General features: G+C 39.6%; 1 protein-coding gene across 6 annotated transcripts in view; it reads right to left on the bottom strand.

The window, feature by feature from the left end:
• Positions 1–27,530, bottom strand: part of SIK3 (SIK family kinase 3) — a 250,357-nt gene that overhangs the window by 45,242 nt on the left and 177,585 nt on the right. For 5 of the 6 annotated variants that reach the window (XM_061203636.1, XM_061203638.1, XM_061203637.1 and 2 more), the window contains exons 5-6: positions 5,872–5,996; positions 5,209–5,332 (exon numbers count right to left, since the gene is read on the bottom strand). In XM_061203636.1, the coding sequence (XP_061059619.1) occupies positions 5,209–5,332; positions 5,872–5,996 (249 nt within the window). Of the gene's footprint in view, positions 1–5,208; positions 5,333–5,871; positions 5,997–9,043; positions 9,122–27,530 lie in introns of those variants that run through there. The other variant, XM_061203641.1, reaches the window with a different exon arrangement.

Raw genomic sequence — 27,530 nt, 5'->3', positions numbered from 1 at the left:
TCATGGTCAAAAATGAAGTCAGTGCTCTAGCCACATTAAGGAACAAACTTCAGCCTAGAGGCAATGGTAAACCATTGAAAAGTTTAAGCCGGAAAATGATATAACCAAATTTGTGTGTGTGTGTGTGTGTGTGTGTGTTTTGTCATATGTAGTTTAGAAACATTACTCATGCAGCCGTGTGGAGAACGCATTAGAGAGGGATAAGGCTGGAGCCAGGCGTCCATTTAATTGGCTATTATTTAATCCAGGCAAGAGCCACTACAGAAGCGTCTACAGGAATGGAGGGTTGAATCTACAGGATTTGGTAAGTGAGCGGCTGTGGTGATGGTAAGAGAGGAGGAATCAAGGCTAGCTTCTTGGTCAGACGGTGACACCATTCGCTAAGATAGGGAACACAGAATGGAGCAATTCTAGGGAGGGATTAAATTCAGTTTTGAAAATGTTCCCATTGATGTGAATTCAAGACATACAAGTAAAGTTGACTGGTAGCAACTGGTTGGATGTATAGCCTCTCATCCCAGAGGAGAGGTCTGGGCCAGAGAGTTACCCAAGTGTTAACTGGGGACTGAACATCACTGTGTTCCCTGGAGCCACGGCAGTGAATAAGATGCAAGAAGAAAAGATTTAAAGGATGAACAGAGAAAGAGAAATCTGGCAAACAAGGTGTACTCAGAGAGACAGGAGGAAAACTGGAGAACGTGGCATCTGAGAAGCAATGGAAAAAAAAGTGTTTTAAAAAGTAAGGAGTGACTCAACAATAAGAAAACAAACAACCAAATTTAAAAATGGGCAAGGGACTTCCCCGGTGGTCCAGTGGCTAAGACTCCCCATTCCCAATGCAGGAGGGGCCTGGGTTCGATCCCCTAGTCGGGGAACTAGATCCCACGTGCCACAACTAAGAGTTCCCGTACCGCAATTAAGAGTTCCCATGCCGCAACTAAGACCCGGCACAGCCAAATAAATAAATAAATAAATAAATAAAATTTTTTAAATGGGCAAAACATTTAGACATGTCACCAAAGAAGATATACAGATAGTAAACATGCATATGAAATGTTAACTATCATACATCATCACGGATTACAAATTAAAATAACAAGATACCACTTCACATCTATTAGAAAGGCAAAAATCCAAAGCACTGACAATACCAAATGCTGGTGGAGATGCAAAATGGTACAACCACTTTGAAAGACACTTTGGTGGTTTCTTACAAAACTAAACATACTCTTATGGTATAATCCAGCAATCATACCCCCTGGTATTTAGTCAGATGAGTTAAAAACTTATATCCACACAAAAACCTGCACACGGATATTTATAACAGCTTTGTTCATTATTGCCAAAACCTGGAAACAACCAAGATGTCCATCTGCAGGTGAATGGATAAGTAAACTGTGGTACATCCAGACAATGGAGTATTATTGAGCATTAAAAAGAAGTGAGCTATTAATCCACGAAAAGACATAGAGGAACCTTATATGCATATTACTAAGTGAAAGAAGCCAATCTGAAAAGGCTACATAATGTATGATTCCAACTATATGACATTCTGGAAAAGGCGAAACTGTGGAGACAGTAAAATGATCATTGATTGCCAGAGGTTAAGGGAGCGGGAGGGATGAATAGGCACAGAGGATTCTTAGGGCAGTGAAACTGCTCTGAATGATACTATAATGGTGGATACATGTCATTATGTATTTGTCCAAACCCTCGGAATGTACAACACCAAAAGCGAGCCCTAGTAAACTATGGACTTTAGATGGTAATCCAGTGTAGTGTCGCTGCAGGTTGATGGACCGTAACAAATGTTCTACTTTGGTGCCGGATACTGACAGTGGAGGAGGCTATGGGTGTGAGGGGACAGGACGTATACGGGAGCTCTCTGTACTTTCTGCTTAATTTTGCTACGAACCCAAAACTGCTCTAAAAAATAAAGTTTATATTTAAAAAAAGAAAGAAAGGAGTGGTGAACTTTTAGCATTTAGCGCTAAATACTGCTGGGCAGTCATTAAGATAAAGACCGAGGATATCCAATAGATTATGACAAGATCACTGGTGACTCCGGCCAGAACAATCCACTACACCCCTTCTCTGCTTCCTTCCAGAGTACAACTGGAAAGAGCTGCGTCTATTTCCTTTCTCCACTTCCCTTCTATTCCTTTTCGGTTGCATCTACATGAGTTAGGGTTTTCCTCCTGCTCCTCCACCAAAACTGTACTTCAGGATCATCAGTGATCTCCAAACCTTTAAATCCGATATTCAGTTCTGTATGGCTGTTAGCATAACTGATGACATTTTGGGCTCCTACCATGCCTCCTGTCCTTCCACTGACCCTACCTAGGACTGTAAGTCACTTCTCTGTCATCAAGGACTCTGTAGTTAATAGACATTGTCTCATGATCATTAGGTCCAGGTGGCCTCTGTGCTCTGGTGGTCTCCAAACAATGATGAAGACCTTTGCTGACATATTCCTGGTGCCCATTAATAGACTAGCTACCCATTAATAAATATTGACTTAGGAATGCACTTACTGTTTCCAAGCACATACCCACCCCCCTTAGGTTAACTATAAAATTGTCCCCTTGGCAGTGCACAGTACCGTTGTGAATGTTCCTGGATGGTTGTCCGCCGGATCCTACTTACTCTGTGAGTAAGTTACCCTATAATAAACTGACCCATTGATCACCTGGGGCTGCCTACCTTGTTTGTTGGTCTCAAGATGCCTTCTCAGTTCAATGGGTGCTTTCCGTTCCCTCCGTCCTCCAACAAGTTCTCAGTCATCTGACCTATTAGCAGCACCCCACACAGTTCCTCATTCCCTCCTCCTTGAAACATTCTCTTCACTTGTCTTCTGGGACAGAGGACTCTCTGGCTTACCTTACTAGCCATTCCAATGCTGATCCCTCTTCACGTTCCTGATCTCTGAATATTAGTGTGTCCCAGAGATTAATCCTTAGACCTCTTCTCTGCAATCATGGCCTAAAAAGTGACCTTATCTCAGAGCTTAAAATACTGTATTATCTATACACTGATCATTCCCAAATGTGTATCGCTAGCCCAGCACTCCCAACTAAGCTACAGTCCTATATTCAACTGCCTGTACAATATCTCAACTTAGATGTCTAATGGGCATCTCAAACTAACACATCTAAAATATCTCTCCATTCCCATCTCTGTTAGCAGTAAATCCATCCTTCCAGTTGCTCAAGCCAAAACCCCTGGATTATTAATTTAATAATTACTTTTTCTCTCACATCAAATCCCACATATATGTTGTTGGAGCCAGACTGCCTAGGCTCAAATTCTAGTTTAGTCACTTAGTAGCTGTGTTATCTTGGGAAAATTGCTAAATATCTCCTGGCTTCAGTTTTATCACCTATAAAATGGGGGTAATAGTCCCATGTATCTTACAGGGTTGTTAAAGTAATTAAATGAGTTAATGTTTGCAAAATGCTTGAAACAGAGCCTGCCACACAGTACATACTATCTCTCTCTCTCTCTTTTTTTAATATTTATGTATTTATTTATTTGTTTAGGCTGTGCCAGGTCTTAGTTGTGGCACGAGGGATCTTCGCTGCAGCATGCAAACTCTCAGTTGCGGCATGCGGGATCTAGTTCCCCGACCAGGGATCGAATCTGGGCCCCCTGCATTGGGAGCGTGGAGTCTTACTCAGTGGACTGCCAGGGAAGCCCCTGTATTATCTCTTGAATCTGACGACTTCTTACCATCCCCACCTCTACACCCCAGTCTGGGAACTAGCCACCAATATCTCTCATCTGGATTATTGCAAAAGTCTCCTACTAACTGGTCTCCCTCCTTCAGCCCTTGAACCTTTCAACCAACAGAGCTGCCAAAGTGACTTTTTTAAAAAACAGAAGTCACCGTAAAGTTCTTTAGATATTTTTGCATGTTTGAAAATATTCATAATAAATGTTAGAAAAAAACGAAAAGTCAGATAATATCATTCCTCTGTTAAAATCCTGATCCTTTGCATTTCACTCCGAGTGAAAAAGGCCTTTACACTGACTGACTAAGCCCTCAAAGTGAGCTCTCTGTTGCCTCTCTGGCGGCACCTGCCCTGTCCCCTCACTCATTCCTTTCCAGCACAGAGGCTTCCGTCTGTGCTCCCTCACTGGGGCCTTTCCACCTGCCGTCCCCTCAGCCGGGAAAGCTCTTCCTCAGACCGCACGGCTCACGCCCTTGCCTTCTTCAAGCCTTCGCTGAAATGCTGACTTCTCAGGGAAGGGGTTCCCTGACATACCTTTCCAAATAACCACCCACCCACCATCCCTAACCCCCCTTCTCTATTTTATTTTTCTCACAGCTTTTTTCTAAAATGCATTTTAGAAATAAAATTTCTGAAATTTATTCTAGATGCAATTCTCATTTATTCTAAAACGTAATTCCCACGTGCTTATACTGTGTTGCCAACCCAGTGGACATACCCTCTGTATGTTGTTCCTTAAAGTGAAATCATGATTAAGCAAAACTAAATAGATTGCTTACAGCATTGTCTCCAAAATGTTCTTTTCTTACGTGCATACAGATGGTGATGAAACACTGTAGATTCTGGGAGTCTGGTGTCTGTTTTCAGTGTTAAATTCTTCTAAGAGCTACTTACCCTATTGCCCACTCATTTAAAAAGCACTTTTTGAGTCTGGGGGATAAATGTCATAGAAGCAGGAAATGTAGTAGCAGCAAGATTAAGATGCAAAGCCTGCTTTATCCTTGGCATTTATTACCACACCTCAATGGGGCCCCAGTAAATAGAAATATCATCCTGAAAAAGGGTGAGAGATGAGGTGAAGACAGGGGTGAAACGACTACGACTACTGCTACTATGCGATGGACCTACTAACTTTACACACATTATTTAATTTAGTTCTCATAGTAGCAGCCCTCACAAAACTGTCAGCCATTTATTGACGAGGAAACTGAAGCTCAGAAAGACTTAGTAATCTGCCACACCACACTAGCAGTCCTATGTAGAGCCCAGAGCCAAACTCAGGAGGGTTATCTGATGCCAGAGCCTAGATGCTCTGTTCCTATAGAACCTTGCCTCTGGAGGTGTCAATTCAGCAAACTGGAGCCAAAAAAGGTGGTTAAATGGGCAATTTATACTCTGCCACTCAATTCCTGGGATAACTTAGCATGTCTAATGTTCCATGAACCCAGTCACAGCTGTGTGATGGCAACTCCCTTACCTGTGGACATAAAAAATGGGATGCGGAACTTTCCACTCAACACCCGGGCCCGCAGATTCTGCAGTGTGCTCCCATCAAATGGCAGGGCACCACACACAAGCACATAGAGGACGACTCCGAGGCTCTGCATCCCAAACAGAGTACGTACAATTAATCACATCAGAGGAAACAAAAAAGGCCATTATAGTATGTGTATGAAGATAATGGTGAGTCATGCACGAGATAATGGAACAAACTTTTTCTTCTTTTTTTATGAGAAATAATATGGGGCACTGTCAAGGCCAATCATCTTTAGAATAGTCAGCATTCTTCTTTGCTTCCAGACATTACTTTTTGGGAACATAACTAGAATTTCTCTCAGTACTCATCCTAGGGAGAAGGCAAGTGGCAACAACAGAAAGAATTTCTGTTCTTGGCAAGGGTACCCATCCAAGCTTGCCCTAGGGATTTTTTTTTTTTTTTTTGCAGATGCAAAGGGGGAGGTTGAACTCTGTGGCTCAGTCCATAAGACAAAGGTTGAAGAACAGACTGCACAAAGAATTGGGAATTCAAAGAACAGGTGATCAATTCTAGTGCAGTACTACGTGTTGTCCAGGATGAGGACGGCTGTCATCAATCAAGGGTAACTAATGCTATGGGGTATAAGAGAAGGCAGTCACGTACCCAGATGTCCACTTTGGGCCCGTCATATTCCTTTCCTTCAAAGAGTTCAGGTGCAGCATAGGGAGGGCTGCCACACCAGGTCTTTAGCAGCTGCCCAGGAGTGAAGAGGTTACTGAAGCCAAAATCTAGAAAGACAAATGGACATAACTCATGTTATCTTTACCCAGTGAATACTAGTTTCTAGTCAATAGAATAAAGGTTCTGGATCCTTAAGTCTGAATATCAAACATGAAAAGAGAACCTTTAGAAATTATATAACCAGCCGCTTAAATTTAAAGTAATAGTGAAATAGAGATACAGATGGGCTGGAATGCAAAAGACATATGGTTAACTAAAAGTAAATATGATTGGTTTACGTCAGCAAAACCAGCACCGTTTCCTTCATAAATCTGGACTGAGTGAGGTGAGTGGAATTTATTTCTTTAAGAACAAAAATAAAATTGGATAATGATTGATATTAAGACCACATCAGAATCAGTAAATACATGTTAAGTCTACTCACCTGGACCCAGGATTTTCAGATTATTTTTACTTATGACAAACACATTTATGACCACTAGAGATATAGTGAACTTAAAAATTAGACAAAGTGACTTTATTATCATTAAGGTGGCTTATTCAAAATAAAGAATATGCAACTTCTTTACAAACAAACCATGAACACTTACATTTTAACTTCAACTCCTTTTGTGCTTCAACTTCCCCCCTTCGTTTCTCCCCCTCCCACAGTTTGAAGAGAGAGTTGACGGGAGATAGGAGGGGTGCGGTTTGGGGAGGAATACTAAGAAAATGAACAAGGATGGCAGGCAAAGGATAGAGTCTCGCTGACTTATAAATACTTTTATGCACAGAGATATTTAGATGAACAACGCACAGGTATGACAGGCTAGAGCTCCCTCCTGCCCCCAGGCCTACCACATTCCCACAGTCCCAGCAGCTGAAGACTCTGGGCACCTCCCTACTCTCGGAAACTCTCCTCCCTTTCCTAGTTTTACTCTCGTTGACAACTCTGCCTCCTTCTGCTATTTGCTTTTCTTCTTCCTACCTTCTCCAGAAGGTGTTTTCTAGTAAACCATGTGCTGATTTTGACTATCGCTCCTCGCCCTGTATTTTCTCAGGGCCAGCTCTTCTGGTCCCACAGCTTCCACTCTCATTTGTTTGGTAATGATTCTCCAAATTCATATCTTTGGCCCTGGTACCACGCTTAAGTTCCTGACATGAACTTCCAGTACTTGCCTGGGAAGAAACATCTCAAACTCCCCATTTTCCAAAATCAAATCTGCTCTTCCAGCAACGTTCCCATGCTCATTCATGGCACTACCTTTGCGCCACTAGGAGCACTGCCGTCTTCGTTCCTTGCTCCTTCTCATCTCCATTTCAAACTGGAGGTACAGCTTTTACTGCTTCTACCCTGTAAGTGTGTCTTGAACCTATCTCCTTCTTTCCATTTCCATTCCTCCCACCTCAGTTCATACTCTTATTATCTCTGACCTCGACCGATGCTCTTGCTTACTACCCTCTATTTCATTTCCCTCTAAGCCACCCATTCATAGCACAGTGAACGTGACACAAATCACATCGTGCTGCCTCCTTGCTTGAAAACATTCGGTGGCTCCCTTCTGCTTACAGAACAGTCTAGCTCTGTTAGCATTGTCACTTGAGGTCCTCATGACCCAGCTCCACCCAACCTTTCTAGCATCACTAGACTATGCACAGCCTGTGTTCATGTGCCTCTCTTATGCTACTTACTCTGTGCCATGCTTTTTCTCTTCCTTGCCACATTTGAAAGAGCACTCATTTTCAAGGCCCAGTCAAATATTACTTCCTGTATGAAGCCTTAACTGACTCCCACCACAAAATACCATGCCAGTGGCTTCCTCCTCTGTGCTTCCATGGCCCTTTGCTTATACCTCTACAGCCCAATTACAACTCTGCCTCATGCTATACTTAGTTGTATTATGTGTTTATACCTTCCACTAGTTAGTAGATGGGAGGGATATCATTTTATTTATTTTAGTCTCCACACAGTGTTTTCATACATAGCAGGGACTCAAGAAAGGGTCACTAAATTAAACTGCAATAAAACTGCAATAAAATCACTGGGCCAATCCTCTTGTCACCTCCTGGCTACTGGAGCCTTTTCATACTGACTGGCAGCTGGTCAGCTACTAGAGCCTCCACCTCCCAGCCAGCCCTCCTAAGGTTGTAAAAAACTTAATGATCACAAGGGGCTTAGAGGTCAGAGCCATCATCAGAATCACTATAGCTACTTCAAGGAGAGAAATCCAATACTCTCGTTCATCAATGCAAAATAAATGCCTCTTCTGCCAAGTCTTCCTGAATCTCCTATAAGAAATGTCCTCCACCTACCTTCTCTGCACTCCCTTATTACTTTGTATTCCTCCTTTATTTGGGGTATTTACATATATAAATATCCTATTCTTCTAGCTCCTTAAAAATATCCTCTCTCTCTAGTAGAGGTCTACCCCCTCTCTCCCTAGTTCCTTAAAAATACCTGTTTCAACTCTGACTCTCTCACATTACCTAGCATACTGTTTAATTTAAACACAGTAGGTACTTAACAAATGTTGACTATGAATGCAACTGCAATTAAAGCCCTACCAACTAACCTACAACTTTTGAAACCCAGTACTTTTAATTTATAAGTTAAAGTCTGCATGCACTGAAACCTGTTTTTCTTAAGAGACTGGGGATAGGTTGCTAAAAATCCCAACAAATGAGATTCAGCAGAGCAGGTATCTTTGGGAATTATCTAGAAAGAGGGCTCTTGATATATCTTTTAATTGGTCGGCAAAGACCTGCACCAGGTCCTTTCCCACGACTAGCCTTCTCTGCACAGCGAGGAAGACATGCTGATGGAGTCTGTAATAACTAATGGACTCTGACACTGGTGTGACTGGAGAGCAAAGTCCAGAAGAGTCATGGAGTATTCTGCTTGTGTTTTGAATGGAGAATGCAACAGGGCAGGCAATGAATTAAAACCACTTGATTTTTTTTTTTTTTTAATAAATTTATTTATTTATTTTTGGCTGCGTTGGGTCTTCGTTGCGGTGCACGGGCTTCTCATTGCGGTGGCTTCTCTTGTTGCGGAGCACGGGCTCTCGGCTCGCGGGCTTCAGTAGCTGTGGCTCGAAGGCTCTAGAGCGCAGGCTCAGTAGTTGTGGCGCACGGGCTTAGTTGCTCCATGGCATGTGGGATCTTCCCGGACCAGGGCTCGAACCCGTGTCTCCTGCATTGGCAGGCGGATTCTTAACCACTGGGCCACCAGGGAAGCCCTAAAACCACTTGATTTTAAAACTTCCTAATAAACAGCTTAAAGTATATAGGAAATCTGTCATTTTGAACAATGAATGCTCTATCTACAATTAGTAACCTTTCTATGCTTTTACTCTGTCGGGCAGGAGAAGACTGCTCGGGCAGGAGAAGTCTGCTCGGGCAGACTTCATGGCACGAGCTTGTTTTTTAATCTACCAAACAGGAAACCTTTACAAAGGAAACAATATTAAAGGAAACCATCTTCAGCGATGGTTATAGGCTTAGATTGCTATTAGGTGTTTATATGAGAAATGAGTGTGCAAGAATGAATGACATGATCAGAGCCTGACATCTCGAGATGCCACATCGGGGGAAACACCTGCTTCCACAGCATGTTACAGCCACACAGCTGCGTTCAACAGCTAGACCCAATGACCGAGAGCAAGATTTCAGTAAGATTCAACAAGAAACCCCCCACCAGCAGCTCGCTCCTATTTCCTATTACAGAGCAAGCAAAAACCCTTTAGTCTTGTAAACCTGTCATGGGGTCTCCTCTAATCATTCCAAGTATTGTTCTTACTCCTAACCCTAAAGTGTTGCACATTTAAGCAAAATTTGTTTTGCCATGCTTGCTATGACACTTGTTGGAATGGACTTGTTCATCTTATTTTGGCTCAGCAGCTGAGCCAAATGTCTTTCAGTCTTTACTAAAGCTTCTTATTCCTAATGTCTCTTTCATGGTCTTTAAGTTCCTCCATTATCTTCACTCATGTATTTAACATGTATTTCTGGAACCCTTCCAATCAGTAGAGCAATGTGTTGGTTCCTATGAAAGAACCAAAGGCAGAAAAGATATGTTCCTATGGAAGGACTTAAAAAGAAAGCAGAACTTAAGGTGAGTGGATTGGAGCTGGAGAAGCAGAGGGGGATATGGAAAGGGTTTTCTAAGTGGTGGCTGGGCAAAAGCAGAGTAAAGGCAGATCACTTGGAACTAGTGTGCTAAGTTGAAGCAACAATAAAGAAACTGCCCTGGGTATGATGTAGGGTTCACCAGAGGTATATGGCAAAAAATAACGTTACACAGTAGCAACAGGCCAGACAAAATATAGCTTTAAATGATAGAACAAGGACCCTAGATTTCACCATGTGGACTTTTCTTTCTTTCCTTTTCTTCTATTTTCCCCAAATTTATGAATTTTATTAGATTTCAGATACAAAGAATTTGATTATGAATTAATTATAATCTTTGGTTCCTGGCACACTCTCACCATTGCTCCACATGCGGCCTGCTTTTATTTAGACTTTTCTTCTATAGCCTTATTATATAAAATTCACCCATTTAAAGTGTACTTTCAGTGGTTTTTAGTGTATTCATAGAGTTGTACACCATTACCTCAATCAATCTTAGAACATTTTCATCAACCTAAAAAGAAACCCTGTACCAATTAGCAGTCACTCTCCATTTCTCCCCCCTCAACTCTCCCACCAATGCCTCCGCCCTAGACAATCACTAATCAACTTTCCGTCTCTATGGATTTGACTATTCTGGACATTTCATATAAAAGGAATCATACAATATGTGGTCTTTTGTGACTGGCTTCTTTCAATTAGCATAGTGTTTTCAAGGTTCATACACATTGTAGCATCTATCACTAGTTCATTCTTTTTTTATTGCTGAATAATATTCCATGGTATGGACACACCACATTTTATGTATCCATTCATCAGTTGATGGATATTTAGGTTGATTCTTTTTTTTTTTGGTACTATGAATAATGTTGCTATGAACATTCACATAAGTTTTTTTGTGGATGTATGTTTTCATTTCTCTTGGGTATATACCTAGTAGTGGAACTGCTGGGTCATATGGTAACTCCATGTTTGGTCTTCTCAGGACCTGCACAAACCGTTATCTGAAGTGGCTGCAACACTTTACATTCCCATCAACAATGTACAAGAGTTCCAATTTATCCACATCCTTCCCAACACTTTTTTTTTTTTTAATTTTTGGCTGCATTGGGTCTTCGCTGCTGCACGCGGGCTTTCTCTAGTTGTGGCAAGCGGGGGCTACTCTTTGTTGAGGTGTGCGGGCTTCTCATTGTGGTGGCTTCTCTTGTTGCGGAGCACAGGCTCTAGGCCTATGGGCTTCAGTAGTTGTGGTGCATGGGCTTAGTTGCTCCGAGGCATGTGGGATCTTCCTGGACCAGGGCTCAAATCTGTGTCCCCTGTGTTGGCAGGCGGATTCTTAACCACTGTGCCACTAGGGAAGCCCCTTCCCAACACTTATTACTATCTTTTTATATTTTTTAAATTACAGCTATCCTGGGTGGGGGATTGGTTTTAATTTGCATTTCCCTTATGGCTAATGATGTTGAGCATCATTTCATGTGCTAATTGGCCATTTGTATATCTTCTTTGGACAAATGTCTATTCAAATCTTTTGCCCTTGGGCTTCCCTGGTGGCGCAGTGGTTGAGAATCTGCCGGCCAATGCAGGGGACATGGGTTCGAGCCCTGGGCTGGGAAGATCCCACATGCCGCGGAGCAGCTAAGCCCGTGAGCCACAACTACCGAGCCTGCGCATCTGGAGCCTGTGCTCCGCAACGGGAGAGGCCGCGACAGTGAGAGGCCCGCGCATCGCGATGAAGAGTGGCCCCCGCTCTCCGCAACTGGAGAAAGCCCTCGCACAGAAACGAAGACCCAACACAGCCAAAAATAAATAAATAAATAAATAAATTTATTTAAAAAAAAAATCTTTTGCCCATTTTTTAATTGGGTTAACTTTTTATTATTGAGTTGTAAGAGTTATTTATATTCCCTGGATACAAGTCCGTTGATATGATTTGCAAATATTTTCTCCCATTCCGTGGATTATCTGTTCACTTTCTTGATAGTGTCCTTTGATGCACAAAAGTTTTCAATTTTGATGAAGTCCAATTTATCTAGATTTTCTTTTGTAACTTATGCTCTCGGTGTCATATCTGAGAAATCATTGCCTCACCCAAGGTCACAAAGATTTACCCCTATGCTTTCTTCCAGAAGTAGTTACTTATTTTTAGTTATGCAGTGAGCACCCCTGAACCCACCACCCAAACAGAAAACTGCTATCTTAATAATTACATCTAATCATAAGCACTACCCATCCCATCCCCTGTCCTCTTCCAACCATTGATTTTCAACCCTGTGTGTACATCAGAATCACCAATGTACTTAGAGTGATCCACAAACCTTACTTCAGACCTACTGGGTCTCCTGGAAATAACTTAGACATCTGAATGTAAACAGATAAAACAACTGTTTCCAAAGAGGTTTGAGAACCACTCTTACAGTAATGAGTCGTTAGAACTTCTGGTGCAGGCAGATGCAGTAAAATTAACCTGAAAGCAAGACTAGATTAAGTGTGACGTGAAGTAGAAGGCCTGTGAGAAAGTAGAAATAGTGAAAATGAGAAAGACAACTCAAAAATTATTTTGAAAAAAGACTGGACAGTACTTGAGGACAGATAATAATACATGGGATGAAAAGGAGTGAAAAGTAGAGAGTAGTTGATTTGGGAAGAAAAAAATTTTTTTTTGGTCATGGATTGAGTTTAAGAAGGTGAGAAGAAATTCAAGTGAAGATGTTCTGATGAAATGAGTTGTAGTAATGAACGGATACAAGTTTTTTGAAAGAATAAGTAGAGAAAAAAGGATGGCTGGGAATCAAGGCTTAGGAAACACCCATAGGTACTTCCTATGCTTTAGGTGCAGGAATAGAAAGAAAAAGGAGCAAAAGGGAGAGAGAAATATATAAAAAGAAAGCTGAGAGAGGAGAAAAACATTTCAAAGAAGGAAAAGGTGGTCTGCAGCATCCATATAATGTCATCCAAGTACTATGCAACTTTTATCTGAGGGAAAACTACATCACATGTAATTACTCTAGACTAGAAGTGGTATAATTTCCCCTCAGAATTTTTGTTAGTTAATCTGTCTTAATGCTAAGTCATAGGAATGAACTAAGAACATAACCTAGATTCATTCTGAATCATACGGAATGAACTAAGAACATAACCTAGATTCATTCTGAATCATCCGGAATGTCACACTACGAATAAAATAAGGCCTTTCTTACCAAGTTGGATGACAACCAATAAATAATAATTCTGAACTATGAGTAAATTTGTTCAGGGTACTTAGAAACGAGCAACGCGGCCACGCAGCTGAGTGGCAAGGACCCTGGAGAGCCAAGTATCCTGGGCTGCCCTGATTCGTCTCTCTCAGTGCCACAGTTTTTCCATTTGTGCAGCACTTTGAATTCTGTGGAATAAACAGCCATTTTTCAAGGGACACTCTGTCAAGTGCTGTGTTATAGTACCATGCATTTATTATCTCATTGAGATGAGCGTTATTTTTGTTTTACATCTGGGAAAGTGAGGGTCATTAAGTAACATGTTCAAATTTAAAGTTTTAAAAAAACCCCAAAACTTACTAAGAACAAGGCCCAGCCTACAATGCCAGCCTGGATGCCCTCAAAGCCCACATCCACACTGTGCTTTCAGCATCATGTATATGTTTATATTGAGGTAAATGTACATCCCATAACTATTTTTATACAACTTCCAAATTCCTTAGTTATTATATTCTACTGTTTTTCATTTTCTTCTTGACTGCCAACCCTTTGTTCTGCTTATGTAATTCCCAAAGGCATACAGGGCTTGAGACATACTGCTTCTTTACAAGTTGCTTTAAAAACAGTGCACTGAAAAGAAGAGTAGGCACTGTATATCACTGAGAAAAGGATGAATTTCTCAGTAAATGGCATAGGTGCATCTGATTTTCCATATGGGAAAAAATTAAATAGGACACCTTCCTCACATCATATCCTAAAATTAATTCCAGGTGGATCACAGACTTAATGTAAAAGGTAAAACTACAAAGATTTTTATAAAACAATAAAGGAGACTATCTTTATAGCCTCAGGGGATGGAAGGATTTCTTAAACAAGAAACAAAAGGCACAAATCATAAAGAAAAAGATGGTAAATTCGGTTACATTAAAATTATATTAAAATGTCTAGGACAGGAAGCACATGAAAAGCTGCTCAACATCACTAATTATTAGAGGAATGCAAATCAAAACTACAATGAGGTATCACCTCACACCACTTAGAATGGGCATCATCAGAAAATCTACAAACAACAAATGCTGGAGAGGGTGTGGAGAAAAGGGAACCCTCTTGCACTGTTGGTGGGAATATAAATTGATACAACCACTATGGAGAACAGTATGGAGGTTCCTTAAAAAAGTAAAAAAAGAACTACCATATGACCCAGTAATCCCACTACTGGGCATATACCCAGAGAAAACCATAATTCAAAAAGACACATGCACCCCAATGTTCATAGCAGCACTATTTACAACAGTCAGGTCATAGAAGCAACCTAAATGTCCATCGACAGATGAATGGATAAAGAAGATGTGGCACATATATACAATGGAATATTACTCAGCCATAAAAAGGAATGAAATTGGGTCATTTTTAGAGACGTGGATGGACCTAGAGACTGTCATACAAAGTGAAGTAAGTCAGAAAGAGAAAAACAAATATTGTATATTAACACATATATGTAGAATCTAGAAAAATGGTACAGATGAACCCGTTTGCAAGGCAGAAATAGAGACACAGACATAGAGAACAAACGTACAGACACCAAGGGGGGAAAGCGGGGCGGGGGGTGGGAAGAATTGGGGATACTGGGATTGACATATATACACTAGTATGTATAAAACAGATAACTAATAAGAACCTGCTGTATAAAAATAAATAAATAAAATTAAAAAAATAAAGTCCGCCTTGCTCATAACAAAATTATACTAAAATGTCTATTCATTGAAAGATATTTTAAAGAGTGAAATGAGAAATCACGAAATGAGAGAAGCTATTTGTAACCCACAAAACAAAAGACTCATATCCTTATTATTGAAACAAAAACTCCTATAAATCAGTAAGACAGACAACCCAGCAGAAAAATGGACAAAAGACTTACTTAAGCAGACACTTCACAAAAAAGGCCAAAGACATGAAAAGGAGTTCAATCTCATTATTAAAGACAAAATTAAAAACTAAAACCACAATGAGATAACCACTACACACTCACCAAACTGACAAAAATTATAATGTGTAATAATACCCAGCACTACACACTACTATACAGAAAGTGGATAGCTAATAGGGACCTACTGTATAGCACAGGGAACTCTACTCAGTGCTCTGTAGTGGCATATATGGGAAAAGAATCTGAAGGGGAGAGGATATGTGTATATGTATAGTTGATTCACTTTGCTGTACACCTGAAACTAACACAGCATTGTAAATCAACTATACTCCAATAACAAATTTTAAAAAAATACACAGCACTGGTGAAGACATGCAGGAATGGGAACCCTTACACAAACTGACACACCAGTTTAGCATCACCCAGTAAAATCTGAAAACAGACATACAGTACAACCTAGCAACTTTACTCCTGGGTTTATACTCTTAAATGTTTAAGAATGCACATTAATGTTTAAGAATGCAATGTTCATCGCAATTGTTAGTAAGAGCTCCGAACTAAAAGCAATCCAAATATCCATCAATGGATAAAATGGAAAAATAATTTGTGGTATACTTCTGTCATGGAGTACTAGACAGAAATAACTGCGCCACAACTACTGAAGCCTGCACGCCTAGAGCCCCAGCTCAGCAACAAGAGAAGCCACTGCAATAAGAAGCCTGCAGACCACAACGAAGAGTAGCCCCGCTCACTGCAACTAGAGAAAGCCCACGCACAGCAACAAAGACTCAATGCAGCCAAAAATAAATAAATAAATAAAGTTTAAAAAATGGTCCACATCAAAAAATTAATAATAAAAAATAAAAAGGAATAAAGGTATGAGAACTCAGAGCTGCCCTTAGAGAACAGCTAAGAGGGTAGGAACTGGGAGTTACTTGCTGAAACAGGAATCCCAGTGAAGTTTTTGTTGAAAACAGCAATAATCCTATTTGAAGAAGAGCAAACTATGAAGATGTGATATATAATGATAAAGTTTAGAGTTGTAGTTAAAAACAATTTAAAAGTAGTAAATATTTTAATGATATATAATTGCTGTCATAATATAACAGCTATTAGGTAAAAATGATAAGCAGTTCACTGCATTAAAAATATTAGTATTAGTGTTACACTAATAAAATAACTACTTCTCAGTAACTCATATTAAGAGACAAAGATGGCATACGTTATGTTATTGTCTGAATGTGCCCCCAAAATGCACATGTTGAAATCCTAATCCCCAAGGTGATGGTATTAGGAGGTGGGAGCTTTGGGAATCGATTAGGTCATGAGGGTGGAACCCTCATGAGTGGGATTAGTGCCTTATAAAGGAGGCTCCAGAGAGACCTCTAGCCCCTGCCACCATGGGAGGACACACTGAGCAGGCACTAGCTATGAACCAGGAAGAGGGCCCTCACCAGAAGGCAGTCATGCTGGTGCCTTGAGCTTAGACCTCCCAGCCTGGAACTGTGAGCAATAAACTTCTGTTGTTTATAAGCCACCTAGTCTGTGGTATTTTATTATTGCAGCCCGAATGGACTAAGACGCCTTACTCATAGTTTAAAAATCAATTTTTGTCTATACTGTCACTGTCTCCCCTAACTGAACAAGAGCTGCTATCAAAGAACACCACTAAAGAGACTTAGATTTTCCTTCTTTTCCTTCCATATGTCTAACTTAAGATAAACAGGCTTGATATACTAGCAAATCAAAAAACATGGACGGCCAGAAGAGAGGAGAGGGAAAAAAACTCAGAAAAATGGGATAGTAAAAAACAGAACAAAACAAAACAAAAAAACCAAAAAAAACCACGTAGGTAACTGAGAGTTAACCTAATCTTGGCAAATCTTTCTGATAAATAATCTTAACTCTCCCCTAAATAGAAGATATTTTTTTTTATGCTTATAACTTTTTAATTTTTCAAATCCCAGAGGTAAGAAGCCAGTGGATGGACAGAGCCTAAACATGTCTTTATCACCTCAGGCACTCTGTATTCAGCAACTACTTTCTTTTAGCTTCCCAGAACTACCGTCCTAAGGAATACTAAAGTGCTGCATGGCCCCAGCTCATGTCAGCCCAGGATGGTTCTAACCAGGGGGCACAAGTAAAATAAACTACGGCATCACAAGCTCACACGGCGGCATCACACGGCGAAGGATGGAGAACGCTGGTGCAGTACAAAGGGAAACGCAGAAGCAGGGCAACGTCCACAAGAATAAAAAACGAGAACAAGAACAACAAAAATAACACAGAAACTTAAGGCAAAGAAGAGAACAGATTCAGTGCATGTTCAAAATGATAAGTATATAAACCCTGTAGTTTTGAAGTGTACTGATAATGTCAAAGAAAGGAAGGTGGGGGGGCGGTAAACACCACAGCCCTATCAAGAATTTCTGTGCTCTTACAACAATATGGGAGAGATTAAGTAAATTATGTTATATCTATTTGATATGCAATCATTAAAAATGATTACATGGAGCAGCATAGGGAAAATATTTGACATACCATAAAGGATAAAAACTACATGTAAAATTGTACATACAGTGACTATAATTATAAAAAGCATGCATAGAAAAAGAAAGAAATGCGCTCAAAATGATAATGATAAGTTTTGGAGGTGAGATTCCAGTTTGAGTACTTCAAAATCTTTTGTTGTTGTTTAAATTTCCTATAGTATGCTTATATTATTGCTTTATTATTCTGTATTAAAAATTTTTGTTTTAAAAATAAAGACTTGAATAATAAGAACTAAAACACTGAGCAGTTAGTTTCAGAAAATTCTCAGGTACAAAGATGCCATAAAGATACTTTATATCCCTTCCTCTTTATTTATTGGCAATAGGAAAAAAATTATGATCTACAGAATCAACATTAAAATGATGAATATTCTAAAGAGTTACAGAAGGAAAGGGAGAAACAAGAAAAGAAACTGGTTGAAGTGAATACTCACACCCACACAACAGAAGCCATATGGGTGGAGTTGTTCTCTTCATGTGGCCTATGGTCATTTATTTCTCCACTCAGAAGTGGCTCCTAACATAATTTGTTAAGTCTCTTTTCCAACCCCCAACACCCTGGTTGGTTAGCATTTGTCTGCAGGCTAGAATGGTATCTTACATCCCCTTAATACAGAGCAGCAGACTTTAATTGGAACCATATGTCTGTCTTCTAGGGATGGTTTAAATACCAGAGCTTTACTATCCATTTTGAGACTTGAAATCCTTTGTTCTAGGCAAGATCAGGAGCCTGGGGCTATACGTGGCAGTGATACTGTAGCCCTAAAAGTTAAGTATATCAACAACTGGGTATGTCTATGCCGTAAGGGGAAAGAGGGAACGGGTGGCACGAATTTAAAAATCAGGACAACTGCAACAGGAAATTTTCTTACTTGGTCCACCACCTCAGAGTAATACCCTTGACTTCTTTTTTGGCTGACCAAGGAGCAACCTGAAGCAGATATAACAGATTAGGTGAGGCCTGCAGCCAGTTCCAAATGTTCACAGTGTCTGTGAAGGTAATACAGTAGTACAGCTACAAGTGGCAGCCAACCCCTCCAGGAGTAACTTGTGCTTCATTTCACTTCCTCGCTGTGATAAGTAAACAGCTTGGAAGTACGGGGCAGAGGAAAAAAGTGAAGTGGGAAAATAATTATTTATCCTAAATAAACCACCTTACCAGAAAATACTGAGACAAGATCCTTCCTGTTTTAAAATCTGAAAGCTTCTGAGGACTCATAACCCCAATGCTGCACTTGCAATTAAAGACAAAGACCACGAATAGAAATAATTTGGGGCCCTGATTAACTTCTCAGTGGACTAATAAGTACGGGGTGTAGGCCACAAGCTGTCAGGTATTCTAGCCAGAAATGACTTGACGAATCAAAGATCAAGACCTGTAAAAGAACACTTTATAAACAGGATTTAGACCGTTATATGGACTGTTAAGATAGAACATGACACGGAAGAGGAACTAACCTTGCTTTTCCTACACAATATTACTAGACTAGAAATCATGTGACCCAAAAGCTTTATTTGGATTTGGACACAAGAGTCAACTGTGTGAATCTCAAAATACTGGTAGTGACAAAGGATGAGTTTCAAAGTTCCCAGGAGTCTCAATATTAGTTTGCTCTTAAAAATGGGTCTGGGAAGTCCTGAAGTGTTTAGCAATCCCTTCAACCTCTGGCTGAACTTCCTAACTAGGAGCTAATAGAGAAGTAATGCCAAAAACTACTGACTCACAGCCTGAGCATTTATACTCAAGAGAAATTCCTTCATGAGAAAAAAAAAAAAAAAAAAAATCAAGTAATCAGCTTATTTGGGAAGGGGGGCATTTGGTTTAGTTTAAGAAACCAGGGGAGGTCAGAATTGGAGGAGGGGAGAGATAATATTCAGGAGATTGAAAGAATATACGTACCTTCTTGGTAACGTGTTAGAGAGGTATTAGAGGACCATTCTGTTGCAGCTCCTACTATTGCCCCATATACGGGGCTCTTCCACAGCTATCACTTAATCTTAGCAATCTCCTGACCCTCCACAACTTCCGAGCATCGTGTATCTATACAGCATGATGACTATCTCCATGGAAAAGGAAAGTTTAAAAACAAAAATGCTGGAGCAGCATTACATTGGTATTTTCAATGAATGACATGTATTTGCCCCCAAAGTTTTAAAACTATCTTAGCAGTTAGGATCACTGAACTCAGCTATTTTTAAATGAGGTAACAAACGAATCCCCTCCACTCTATCATAGATAGCACTACCCCAACCCTTCTCATGAAAGGCAAAAACCCCTCGCCAACACGGGATCTTTTCATCAAACTCAGTATTGAGTAGATGTATAAAGGAAAAGGTTATAATAAGACCTTTTCTATAAGACCTACAAACAATATGCACTGGAATTCTTGAAAACATTAATGCATACTATTGTAATGATGATTCTAAAGTGATTCATATCACTTAGAAAAATAATAGTACAATCATTCAATCAGGTAAGTTTCTAATCCTGATAGGTGAGCACACTATACAAATTTTTAGTGTGCCTTTTATAGACCATAATGAATCAAGGTCCCCTTAACTTCTCAAAAGAAACTGAAGATACCAAATGGAAATACAGTATATAGGTATAACAACAATATTTTCCAAATTAAAAATTAAGGCATATGGTCTGATAAGCAGAGGCTACTTTTGCAGAAAAGAAGGTATGATCACATATAAGATTCTCAGTTGTCACCTAGAAACTAAGCAGGCAAGAAAATACTCTCTTAGGTTAAAGCTAACAGAATAGAATAAACATAACTCAAATGAGAGGAAACATCTGAACAGTAACCCACCTAAAAGGTAAGGTGTAAATATGCTAATAGGAGTAGGATACGCCCCAAGTTTTTGAGGGACCATTAATGCATCGAGGGGCACACAACACAATCACACATCTAACTATATAATTATATACATAAATTGAGTTTTAAGCACAAGTTTAGGGGCAATTGGTATATAATAGAGGAGAAGGGCTTTCCTGAAAAAGAGTCTATCAAGAGCTCAGAGAATCTCTATCTGATTAAAAAGATCAAGGTCATATTTGGACTAGAATGTAAAGAAAACTAACCTATTTAATTGTACAAGTACCCTGTATTTTCCAACTTTTTTGACTCTCAAACTTCTTTCAGAGGAATATATTATCCTAAAAACCTTGCAAGAACGAAATTTTAAAAATAACTTTGTCATTTTTGTGTGATTTATGATAAAGAAGTAATTTAAGTAAAATATTTTATATTAGTACATTATTAAAATTGATTTAAAAGTTCATTATAAATATTTATATTTATCAACAAAATGAAAAGGCAACCTACTGAATAGGAGAAAATATTTGCAAATCATATATCTGATGAGGGGTTAATATCCAAAATACATAAAGAACTCATACAACTCAGTAGCAAAAAAACAATTCAATTTTTTAAATGGACAGAAGATCTGAATAGACATTTTTCCAAAGAAGACATACAGATAGCCAACAGGTACAAGAAAAGACGTTCAATATCACTAATCACCAGGGAAACGCAAATCAAAACACCTGTTAGAATGGCTATTACCAAAAAGACAAGAAATAACAAGTGTTGGTGAGGGTGTGGAGAAAAGGGAACCCTTGTGCACTGTTGGTGGGAATGTACACTGGTGCAGCCACTATGAAAAACAGTATAGAGGTTCCTCAAAAAATTAAAAATAGAACTACCATATGATCCAGCAATTCTACTTCTAGGTATTGATCCAAAGAAAATGAAAGCACTGGGAATTCCCTGGCAGTTCAGTGGTTAGGACTCCTTGCTCTCAGTGCTGAGAGCCCAAGTTTGATACCTGGTTGGGGAAATAAAATCCCATAAGCCATGTGACGTGGCCAAAAAAAAAAAGAAAAGAAAAGAAAATGAAAGCACTAATTCAAAAAGACATCTGCATGCTCATGTTCACTGCAGCATTATTTACAATAGCCAAGATACGGAAACAACCTCAGTGTCCATCGACAGATGAATGGATTTTAAAATGTGGTATATAACTCTTAGAGGAAAACATAGGCAGAACACTCTATGACATAAATCACAGCAAGATCCTTTTTGACCCAGCTCCTAGAGAAATGGAAATAAAAACACAAATAAACAAATGGGACCTAATGAAACTGAAAAGCTTTTGCACAGCAAAGGAAACCATAAACAAGACCAAAAGACAACCCTCAGAATGGGAGAAAATATTTGCAAATGAAGCAACTGACAAAGGATTAATCTCCAAGATTTACAAGCAGCTCATGCAGCTCAATAACAAAAAAACAAACAACCCAATCCAAAAATGGGCAGAAGACCTAAATAGACATTTCTCCAAAGAAGATACACAGATTGCCAACAGACACATGAAAGAATGCTCAACATCATTAATCATTAGAGAAATGCAAATCAAAACTACAATAAGGTATCATCTCACACCGGTCAGAATGGCCATCATCAAAAAATCTAGAAACAATAAATGCTGGAGAGGGTGTGGAGAAAAGGGAACACTCTTGTGCTGTTGGTGGGAATGTAAATTGATACAGCCACTATGGAGAACAGTATGGAGGTTCCTTAAAAAACTAAAAATAGAACTACCATATGACCCAGCAATCCCACTACTGGGCATATACCCTGAGAAAACTATAATTCAGAAAGAGTCATGTACCAAAATATTCATTGCAGCTCTGTTTACAATAGCCAGGACATGGAAGCAACCTAGGTGTCCATCATCGGATGAATGGATAAAGAAGATGTGGCACATATATACAATGGAATATTACTCAGCCATAAAAAGAAATGAAATGGAGGTATTTGTAATGAGGTGGATGGAGTTAGAGTCTGTCATACAGAGTGAAGTAAGTCAAAAAGAGAAAAAGAAATACAGTATGCTAACACATATATATCGAATCTAAGGGGAAAAAAAAAAAGGTCATGAAGAACCTAGTGGCAAGAGGGGAATAAAGACACAGACCTACTAGAGAATGGACTTGAGGATATGGGGAGGGGGAGGGGTGAGATGTGACAGGGTGAGAGAGTGGCATAGACATATATACACTACCAAATGTAAAATAGATAGCTAGTGGGAAGCAGCCACATAGCACAGGGAGATCAGCTCGGTGCTTTGTGACCACCTAGAGGGGTGGGATAGGGAGGGTGGGAGGGAGGGAGATGCAAGAGGGAAGAGATATGGGAACATATGTATATGTATAACTGATTCACTTTGTTATAAAGCAGAAACTAACACACCATTGTAAAGCAATTATACTCCAATAAAGATGTTTAAAAAAAAATGTGGTATATATACACAATGGAATATTATTCAGTCATAAAAAAAATATAAAATCTTGTCATTTAAAAAATATTAAATAGTTATATTCACTTTATTTCTTGTTTTTTCTTTTCCATTATGGTTTATTACAGGATATCAAATATACTTCTCTGTCTATACAGTAGAACCTTGTTGTTTATCCATTTTATATATAATAGTTTGCATCTACTAATTCCAAACTCCCAATCCATCCCTCCTTCAGCCCCCTCCCCCTTGGCAACCACAAGTCTGTTCTCTATGTCTGTGAGTGTGTTTCTGTTTCATAGATAAGTTCATCTGTGTCATATTTTAGATTCCACACATAAGTGACATCATATGGTATTTGTCTTCCTCTTCCTGACTTACTTCACTGAGCATGATAATCTCTAGGTCCATCCATGTTGCTGCAAATGGCATTATTTTACTCTTTTTTATGGCTGAGCAGTATTCCAGTGTATGTATGTATGTATGTATGTATGTATGTATGTATGTATATATATATACACACCACATCTTCCCTATCCATTCAGCTGTCGATGGACATTTAGGTTGCTTCCACGTCTAGGCTATTGTAAATAGTGCTGCTATGAACACTGGGGTGCATGTATCTTTTCTTTTTTTTTTTTAAACATCTTTATTGGAGTATAATTACTTTACAATGGTGTGTCAGTTTCTGCTGTATAACAAAGTGAATCAGCTATACATATACATATATCCCTATATCTCCTCCCTCTTGCGTCTCCCTCCCACCCTCCCTATCCCACTCCTCTAGGTGGACACAAAGCACCGAGCTGATCTCCCTGTGCCATGCGGCTGCTTCCCACTAGCTATCTATTTTACATTTGGTAGCGTATATATGTCCATGCCACTCTCTCACTTCGTCCCAGCTTACCCTTCCCCCTCCCCGTGTCCTCAAGTCCATTCTCTATGTCTGTGCCTTTATTCCTGTCCTGTGGGGTGCATGTATCTTTTCGAATTATAGTTTTGTCCAGATGTAAGCCCTGGAGTGAGATTGCTGGATCATATGGTAACTCTATTTTTAGTTTTCTGAGGAACCTCCATACTGTTCTCCATAGTGGCTGCACCAATTTACATTCCCACCAACAGTGTGGGAGGGTTCCCTTTTCTCCACACCCTCTCCAGCACTGGTTATCTGCAGACTTTTTAATGATGGCCATTCTGACTGGTGTGAGGTGGTACCTCACTGCAGTTTTGATTTGCGTTTCTCTAATAATTAGCGATGTTGAGCATTTTTTTCATGTGTCATGTGTGTCAACTATGTGTACCTGAAATGCCTTTTTAATGAAGGTACATTAATTTTTCATTTGTAAAAGCTCCAGTCTTAGGAATAGGATTCAGAAGAGAGAATTTTCCAAACTCCATTTTCCCAAGGGTCAATATACATTAAAGTTCCTTAGACCCTGATAGTTGAGGGTCCTATACCATTTCAGGGTGAGAGCACAAGGGTGAGCCGTTATGATTCCTAGGCTCTACTAGGACCCGAATTTGGGAAAGTCACATGGCCTCTCTGGGTCTCAATTTACTACCCATCAACCAGGGAGGTGTACTGAAAGATTACCTAAACAAAGGGTGTTAGGATCATGACATAAAATTTGGGATTGACACGATGAATATTCGTAACTACTTTTTGTGACCTGTCAGGGACATTCTCAATCACCAGACTACGGAAGGGGTCTCAGAAATCCAAGGTTTCCAACCTTTGTTTTGAGATACAGATATGACTGTATCTTAGTATATTCATACTGGCAGTGAAAGGTCAATAGACTTATGAAATGTTTTAGTTTCTCACTTTTAAAAAATGAAGTAGTCTAGATCTCACTGCATTAAAGGTCAAAAATTTCCATAGTATCTTAAAGCCAGGCACTGTGGAAATTCTTTCCAAAATGTTGGCTTTGCTGGAGCTGAACTTCAGATCTTTGCTGTCTACTGATTGCCAACTAAAACAATAACACCGGAGTGGAAACCATCTCATGGAGACCATTCTGGGAGTCGACATTTAAAGAAAAAAGTTTCCAACTTCCTTAGGTTAAAAAAAAAAAGTTTCCACAATTTTCAAAACATTCTCATAACGTCTGAGTATTTCAAATAACTTTGCTTCAGGGAGTAAGCCAGCTACATGTAGGCAATCTTTTATAAATACAGAAATTTCTCTAGTTAATTTTTAAGAACAAGAATTAAAATTCCTTTTAAATAGCAGTGCATCAACCATTAAAAATAAGGCAACACCAGTTTGATAGCTTAATATAATCCATCAATAAGAAATCTGATTTCTCTATTTCTAAACACATCTCCGACTGGAAGTTCCCTCTTCCTGGCCCAGAGATGTGACTGGTTACCCAGTCCCAGAAATTCCTGCTCTGCTCACATCTCTTGTATTTGTTGCCCTTTTCTTCCTTCCCACATCCACTACCACCACCTGTATGCAGGATTTTACCATTTCACAGCCTTTGAACTGATCTTCCTATTGCTTTCCTGTCCCCTCTCCCTACTCCCGCCCTTTTTTCCTTATCCACCCTGAATCTGATTTATTTAGCCTGGCATTCAAACAATTTCACAATTTAGTATAAATACCTCCCCTTCCTGCCTTCTCAGGCCTGACTCCCCTCCTCGATTCTTCCCTCTCACCAAACTTTTCTGCAGATATGCTGTGTGCATTCGACTGCTGCTCATGCGTCTCCAACTCAGCTTCCCACTGTAACCAAAATAAAGCCCCAAATCCTCACCACGTGCACAGGGCCCCACGTGAACTGGCCCTTGCCAGCTCTCTCATCCCATCTTTCCACTCCCGGCCTTATTTATTATCCTCAGCCATGCTAAACTTTCTCTTACCCCCTAAATATGTTGAATTCACCTCTCGCAGGCCTTTGCCTTGCTCTTCCTTCTGTTTGGAAGGCTCTGACTATCCTGGTTATCCTCCCACAAGTCATTCTATCAGGCTACTCGATATTACCATTTTCACAGCCCTTATGAGAGCTTGTTTATGTGTTTACTGTCTATCTTTCCCCATCAGAATGTTCGTTCCAAGGGACAATTTTATCTGCTGCTGTATTCCCAGTGTCTGCACACAGCAGGTGCTTTACTAACATTTGCTTACTGACTAATCCTATGGGCATTCTCTCCTTGACACCTACCCTTAAAGAATTCTATTCATCCTTTAAGACTCACCTCAAGCGCTATATTCTCAAAAGGGTGTTTCTGTCCTCATCACCACTGTGTAAAGTTCAGATCAACAAAGTTATCGAGCACCTACTATAGAACAGGTACGATAAATGGGATATGCTTACAGTCCCTGAGGCGTTTGTAATCTAATGAAATTCTGCAAACTAAAGTGCTTTCTCCATCCTCTGAACTCCTGTGGTAACTGGACTATACAATTAACGTGATAATGAATCATGATGGGCTCTGTAACATCTCTCCTATTGTATCAAACTGCAATTTGGTAGCTGTTGGCCATGCTGTCACCCAGGGATACAATCGATGTGCTGAGAGAGCCATGTTGTGCCTCCCCCATCCCGAATCTGTTCCTTTGTGGATCCTCACACATCTGAGGCACAAAGTGAAAGGTTAGAGACCACGAATCCTATTCTTTTCCCAGCGTTGAACTCTCTACATGAAAGCGATTTGCATGAGTGCTCTTTATAAGAAATTCAAACTTTTAGCAAGTTAAAGGTGTTTTGGAAACTCTAGTGTTTTCTAAACAAGACATATTTGCATGCCAAGTATGTTGAAATTAAATGATATACGTGAAAATGCTTTGCAAAGTACTTTTTATATATGTAAAGCATAATTTTGGTGTTATTTAACTTTTCAAAGCTCTAAGCACTTGTTGCCCAAATAGACTGTAAATTCTTGAGGGTGGGAGTCATGTTCTTAGCCTTCTTTTTTCTGTTCCATGATACCGGAGCAAAAAGCCTTTGTTAAGAACAGTGAAGATTATAGATAGCCACTACAAATTCTTCGTTCCAGACTTGGCAACTCTGCCTTTCAGAAATAAAATTCTTTATTCTGAAAACAATCAATGCTTATGCTGGATTACTAATGATAGAAACATCTTTCAAATAATTCTACAGAAGACAGGTTTGTGACCAGCATTAAGAAGAAAGCATTAAAACCAGAAAAAAAAACAAAGTATTCACCTGGGCTTCATTCTCTCTAGAACTAGCACTAGAACAAAAATTCATAGGTAAGAATTTAATCACAAAAACTCTTAAACAATGGAATGATGTTTAATCTTTTAATATCTGTAACTGAAACTTATCTCTCGTGTCCTGGGAACACATATTCACTTGAAGAGGGCTAACATGGGCTTTTATAATAGCTAGATTTTTATAGTAGTACCAAGTATTACATGTAAATTGTCACATTACTTCATACAAAAAGTAAACATAAATTCCTGTAGGCACAGACATCCCCAGAACAACTTATTCATCTACTTTTGAACAGGATGCATAATCT

The sequence above is a fragment of the Eubalaena glacialis genome, chromosome 10, assembly GCF_028564815.1.
Source record: "Eubalaena glacialis isolate mEubGla1 chromosome 10, mEubGla1.1.hap2.+ XY, whole genome shotgun sequence".
In the NCBI taxonomy this organism is placed as follows: domain Eukaryota; kingdom Metazoa; phylum Chordata; class Mammalia; order Artiodactyla; family Balaenidae; genus Eubalaena; species Eubalaena glacialis.
The sequence above is the reverse complement of the archived record's forward strand: the minus strand, read 5'-3'. Positions and strand labels throughout refer to the sequence as shown.